We start from the raw sequence: 6,826 nt of genomic DNA on the forward strand, positions 1-6,826 counted from the left end.
TAGTGGTTCAATACATATAATGCCATGGATTATGCCACAGGACGCCAATTTCGCTGATGCGGAAAAAGGTGGATAGCAATTTTGTTTTGTTAACTAACTGTTAGCGTGTAGTGCATACCTTATCCCTTTGCATGCGAAGTATTTCCTTGTGTGACATCTCCGGAGCGTAAAAATTTATTATGCAATAATTATTTGCTAAATGCTACCTTGGGTGACACTTACACAGTTGTAAACAATTCAATCCACTCACGATGCTCCCAGCCGCTAATTGGATGTGAATAGGAAATTAGCCAGATAATGACCTTTAAATATTGTTTATGAATTATGAAATCGCTGCCATTAGCCTCCCTCCCATGGCGTAATTTTCTTTAATTTTTTTTGGGGGGGGGGGACTGACGAAATGTAAGGCGGAATCCCTTACGAGGACGGACGGGGTCGGAGGACGATTATGTGTATGAAATCGGACGGAGGGACGATGACGGAAGGGTGCCCAGGTCGTGGACGGAGGACAGAGGACAGACCGGCAAAATAGGGTGAAGTGCCCATCTCTGCTTTTTTTTTTTTCTCTCCAGGGAATCACAGGGATCCGGTTTGCAGGGGGCGAGAAGTGCTTCATCAAAACCCAGGTGAAGGCCCGCCTGCCTGATGTGGAGGGCCTTGATAAGGACACAATGACCTTTGACCTGGTAGGTTGGGTCTTCTTGCGTATCCTTCTGAGAACATTTTGCCCTTGTTTTGTCTGCGTGTCTGGTGGAGAACAATGCGGAGAAACAAATCATCCTGCTATATGACTGCAGGTTATTTCTGCAACTTATTTGCATGCGAGTGCGCCACAGTGAAATTTAATTCCAACTAAGGCCCGGGGAGATTTAGAAAAAGAATTCAAAATGCAAGTGAATCACAGACAGGAAAACTTAAAACATCAAACACAACATTTGGGTCAACATTAATAATTGTGCCCCGTTGTGTCAACTACGAACACTTATTAGTTAAATCAAGCATGACTCAAAGAAAGGTTAATCAATGTATTTATTATATTGGATAGAATCAAATGTATCACTAATGAAAGTCTTTGAATTTGATACCGAATTGCAGCCCCACATCTACAGGCTGCTTTTAGATACATTTGCTGATGAAGTGGATGAAGTTCTTAACATTTTTTATGTTAAGAAATTGGCTGAAGACCAGGGAGATTCCCTTTGGTTTCCATCTTCAGTCCGCAATGTTTACCACCAGATCAAAGTGTAGCGGATTTAGCGGTTAACAAAGAAAGAAAGGTCTACATTCAATATGCCCACACACACACAGAAACACACACGCGCATCACTGTGATTGTTCAACTGAAGCTGTCTGATAATTAAAATCATTTAATTCCCCATAAGCTTCGCATCCACATAAATCCACATCACCAGAATTGCCATCATAAACACGCGCACACAAACGCTCATCCACACACAAAGTCATTACCACGCAAGGCTGTTCTTATTGCCTTTCTCTGCGTCATAAACGATCATTTATTTCACATTTGTGCTTTTGTGCTTGATTGTGTTACCGTCTCTCTTTGCCTTTGAAATGATCGTTTTGTTCCATGTGTGTGCGTAAACGGGGAGATGTTCTAATGGTTGCTGCAGGCTTGTCATTTACAATAATTTAGAGTGATGGCATAGTGCATATGGGTTACACACACACACACACACAACACACACACAAAGCCCAGCCAGCGAGAATGGGTCAAATAAACTCTTATTAGCTGTGCAGTGGAGAAGCACCCCCACCTTTGATTTTTTTTCCCTCCAGCAAGTCATTTGTGCTGGACAAAATAAAAGACAGAAGTAGGTCTGCGAGGTTCGATCCCCAGCAACAATTGCCTCTCAGAACCACTCCCACCTTCAGGATGTAAATACAGTATGAATGCGTGCAGTCTACAAACCTCATTAGTTTATCAATCCATTCAATTTGTTTCCCTCCCTGCAGATGTTGATGAGTTGTGACATCATGCATTCAGCTAAATGTAGTGCAAATAGGATCGGCAGGCTGGAGCCCCGGGGGTCCTTTGCTTGATTTGTTGCCGTTCGGGAGCGGACAGAAAAGGCTAACATGATAAATCACATGAGGCTTCAAGTTTTCAGCAGCCGGTTGGGGTCGCGCGTGCGCGCGCGGGCGAAGGCTCATTTCTTCTCTCGGTTCTCAAAGGAGGACGAGGTGATGCCGGCCAAGTTTGAGGATGACCTCGTATGGGTGGCGGCTGGTGCGCCTCTCGCAGACTCCACTTTCCTCAGTGACAAGATTAAGGATTTGTGCGGAGATCTGCCCATCTTCTGGCTCCGTCCCACCTATTCTACCAGTAAGCAGTCACACAGCTCATACATTAAAGATTAGCATTAAAACATGGATGAATGCGATGATCTCATGCTAAGCTATGCAGACAAACAAATTGGGACATCTAAGCCATGACGCCTACAGGAATTTGCTTCGTTTTGTCTATTAAGATAGCTCAGCAGTAGTAGTAAGGTGCCAACCACTGGCATATTAGTGCCAATGATCCAATTTCACTTATATGGTCCAAAAATTATATATTTACTACAAATAATATACGTTCATCTGTTTATGCCAGCAATATAGAGTGACAGGAATCTCATTTAAATGCTCTTTCACTGGATACCAGAATGTACATTTAACCCGTGTATTCATCGTTATTTAATTATAAATACTGTTTGTGTGACATTTTGTTTAATGTGGAAGGAGACTTTTGCAAACCTTGTATGCAGGGATGGGCATTTTACTCAATTTTGCTGGGCCGTCATTCGTCATCCGTTAGCGGCCAAGACGTACGTCCGTCTTTCGTCAGTCCGTCAATTAAGTCCGTCAGTTAGTCCATCAGAAGTCCGTTGGTCTGTCAGTCGATTCCCCCCCCCCCAAAAAAACGGACAGTCGCTGACGGGCGCAGTTAGTGACGTTTTTTTTACTTTATTGAAAACATGTAACAGTGGAACAGAAACAAATGAATTCATACATTCATTCAATTTCAATTCAACGGGGAAGGTTATACACAGTATATGCATGTATATGTATATATATGTATGTACGTATATACATTATATACACTTAAAATATTTTGGATTCACTTAATTGGAACATGTACATCAATTGCACAGGATTAAAGTGTGTTAAAGTATTTGATTAATCTGAGAAAAAGAGAGGAAAATTGTCACTTCACCACATTTTAATCATGTGAAAATTAATTCCTTTTTTTCAGTGTACATATACTCTATATTCGGAGTGTCCATCTCTCTACAAAAGATAATTTGATACGATTCTCAATACATGGGGTACACTATGCTTCAAGGATGTACCAATTTTAAATTGTCATGATTCGAATGGGTTTAATTCAATGGGATTACGATTGGATTCACTATGGTATGGCTGCAGCTTTTGACATGTTGATTGATATGCAACGTGTAAAAATTTTAATTTTAATATGAATTACGATCAATTATTTTTTAAGATGTGATTAACTCGATTAAAATGTGTTATACATATATGTATACATATATATATTTCTCTCTCTCTCTCTCTCTATATATATATATGTACATATATATACAGATATATGTATTTACTGTAGTTATAAATGGCATGGCAGTTTCTAATGTAGTTTCATAAAAGTATAGGGTTTTTAGCCTTGGAGGGGGTTAAAAGTTTTGAAAAAGACAAGTTTGTTCGTCACATGATTTCAAAACACTGCCAAAAGTTTGCGATCGCATGCCGTTCTGCAGCAGCGCCATTGTGCTCCTGAAAGTTTGTGATGTCGCGCAGGCGGACAAAGGAAGACGAGGGCTGCCCCCCGCCGCCGCCGTCAGGCGCCCATGGATGAGGAAGAAGTGGACGTGGAGGCAGAGTTCAACCCGGAGAACCCCTATCAGGTGAGTCACACTCACGAAGGTGCAAATTCTTCCCCACTCGCCTCGCCACAGCTGTCCGCTCGGATCCGCGGTTTACCTGGGGAGGCTTTGTGGGAGGGGTTTCTCACAGCAGCAGATGCCGAGGTCACGGCGGAGGGCGGCGGATTGTCACTGCAAATCTGAGCGTGTCCGTTTGTTTCCTTCTGCGAGGGGCTCTTTAGGACAACTTTCCTTTCAGCGGCGAGGCGCTATGAATAATTCCACAGACGCTCCCCTCCCCTGGCCTGTTTGCCCTGCTGAGCTCACACAGACCGCATACATACACATGGTCACCCCTGCCCTTCCTTGCTCCATACACCCATCTTTGTCCCTTCAACGCGCGGCTCCTTCACTCTCGTCTTAATCCTCTTTCTTACCCGCTAGAGTAAACCGCCCCCTCCTTCCTTTGCAACCGGGGGGTAAACAGAAAGCGGTTTGAACCCTGCGTGCTAAAAAAAGGAAATATTTCACAACATGAGAGATAGTGAGTGGGTGAGAGTCTATAATCGAGGACGTTAATCACAAAAATGTGCTGTTTCGTTTGTATTTTTGCTGGGAATATAAATAGCGATCCATCCATGCGGTTTGTATGCACAGCAACCCGTGAACCACGCACTGATGTCGGTCCTCTGCCTCCTCTCAGAACAACCTTGAGGGGGAGGATACCATGAGCATTGACCCCAGGTTGGACCACGAGGGCGTTTGCTGCAGAGAGTGCCGTCGCAGTTACACCCACTGCCAGAGGATCTGCGAGCCACTGGGGGGCTACCACCCGTGGCCGTACCATTACAGAGGCTGCCGAGTGGCCTGTCGGGTGATCATGCCTTGCAACTGGTGGGTGGCACGTATTCTGGGTATTGTGTAAACGGCGCCCACCCGGAACTTGGCCGCTGGGAGGGATTGGGCTTGCTTTGGGAAAGAGGCGGGAGATGACCAACAAAACAAAAAAAAAGGGAGATGTGTGTCTTCTGGGTTTTCATATTTTGTAGGTAGCATTTGGTCTGGGCAGGTATTTGGGTGCAAGTAGACATGATATAAATGATATAAATATTCACTTGCAAGTTGAAACATTTTGTAGTGCTTGTCTACAAGGATGGAGTCTAACTAATATATTACAATGTCACTTATTTAGCTAGTAATGATAAGCATATATTTATGATTGTAATCCGGGCCTTATTCCCTTCCTGTTGAATGTAAATACATGTAAAGGGTGCAACATTCTACTCTCAGCAGTCGGCATCCTTTGTTTAATTTCTCGTCAGTCCCCTTCTAAGTTCCCTCCGGACAAGTAGAAAGTTCCACTCGTTAAGGACCCTTCATCCAAATGTATTTTTAGTTGTATCGGGAGCCAATTACAAAGTGCAATATCACATAATAAACATTTTTGGTGGTTATTAAGAATTGACTTATTGTTATTTCATCACGCACGTTGGTCGGGAGGGACCGCTCTTTCTAAGATCAGTGAGAGCTTCTCTGAAGGGACACACAGAAGTTTTCCCAGAGTCCTTTAATGTGAGAGTTGCATCTTCCTAGAACTCTGTAATGAGACTAAAGCGTCTGTAGCCGTCATGCTACCAGATCCTACCCACGATGCAAAGCGCTTAGCTCTTTTTGATGTCACACTGACGCCTCAGGCCTGGGTCGGGAGGTAAGGATGAGGGCGGTGGGTTTGTGTATGTGTCAAGTATGCCGGATGAATGTGTTTTGTGTGCGGTGGCTAAGAAGTCTCAGACTTCCAACTTGAGCCACAAATTAGTGTTTGATGAGATGAAAGAATGTGTGAAGGATTTAACCTGTGGCATATGAATATGAGAGGCTTGATGAGACGGTTTGGAGGCTGGTCCATATTAATGCTCTAGTGGCAAAGGACGCACACTCCTGGTCGCAGCTTCAGAGTTAGGGGTGTAATGGTTCATTTAATTGATGTATCGATGCGTATGCCCCGCGATCCAGCTAACATCGATCGGCGCCGGCGTTTACAATCAATGCTGGCGACACATCGCCACAATATTTATTTTTAGAGGAAGTCGACCCCATAATATTTTTAATCAAGAATATGTTCTATGCAGGGCGGCACGGTGATCGACTGGTTAGCTAGTCCGCTTCACAGTTCAGAGGTCGTGGGTTCGATCCCGGCTCCGGCCTCCCTGTGTGGAGTTTGCATGTTCTCCCCGTGCCTGCGTGGGTTTTCTCCGGGCACTCCGGTTTCCTCCCACATTCCAAAAACATGCATGGTAAGTTGATTGGACTCTCTAAATTGCCCCTAGGTGTGATTGTGAGTGCGGATGTTTCTAAAAAAAAAAAAAAAAAAAAAATATATATATATATATATATATATATATATATATATATATATATATCCATCCATCCATTATCTGTACCGCTTCTCCTCACAAGGGTCGCGGGGCGTGCTGGAGCCTATCCCAGCTGTCTTTGGGCAGTAGGCGGGGGACACCCTGAACTGGTTGCCAGCCAATCGCAGGGCACACAGAGACAAACATCCGCACTCACAATCACACCTAGGGGCAATTTAGAGTATCCAATCAACTTACCATGCATGTTTTTGGAATGTGGGAGGAAACCGGAGTGCCCGGAGAAAACCCACGCAGGCACGGGGAGAACATGCAAACTCCACACAGGGAGGCCGGAGCCGGGATCGAACCCACGACCTCTGAACTGTGAGGCGGACGTGCTAACCAGTCGACCACCGTGCCGCCCATATATATATATATATATATATATATATAAACATAATATATATATAAACATAATATACAAAACTCAAGGAGGATCATAACATTCCCAATTGAGTTTACTTTGGATCGGATCGATACCAAAATTCCCAGTATCGCCCACCCCTACCGGCCAGACAAAAAAGTGGATAA

General features: G+C 44.0%; 1 protein-coding gene across 1 annotated transcript in view; it reads left to right on the forward strand.

The window, feature by feature from the left end:
- The window catches only part of LOC147140628 (leukocyte cell-derived chemotaxin 1-like), a 7,587-nt gene extending 2,289 nt beyond the window's left edge, over window positions 1–5,298 (forward strand). Inside the window, exons 4-7 of the mRNA XM_086043389.1 lie at window positions 573–686; window positions 2,194–2,344; window positions 3,817–3,923; window positions 4,585–5,298. Of these exons, the coding sequence (XP_085899515.1) occupies window positions 573–686; window positions 2,194–2,344; window positions 3,817–3,923; window positions 4,585–4,806 (594 nt within the window). The 3' untranslated portion in view covers window positions 4,807–5,298. The remainder of the gene's footprint in view (window positions 1–572; window positions 687–2,193; window positions 2,345–3,816; window positions 3,924–4,584) is intronic.
- Window positions 5,299–6,826: the final 1,528 nt, after the last annotated feature.

Source organism: Filicampus tigris, chromosome 10 (assembly GCF_054856515.1).
Source record: "Filicampus tigris isolate MCC_2025a chromosome 10, RoL_Ftig_1.0, whole genome shotgun sequence".
Lineage (NCBI taxonomy): Eukaryota > Metazoa > Chordata > Actinopteri > Syngnathiformes > Syngnathidae > Filicampus > Filicampus tigris.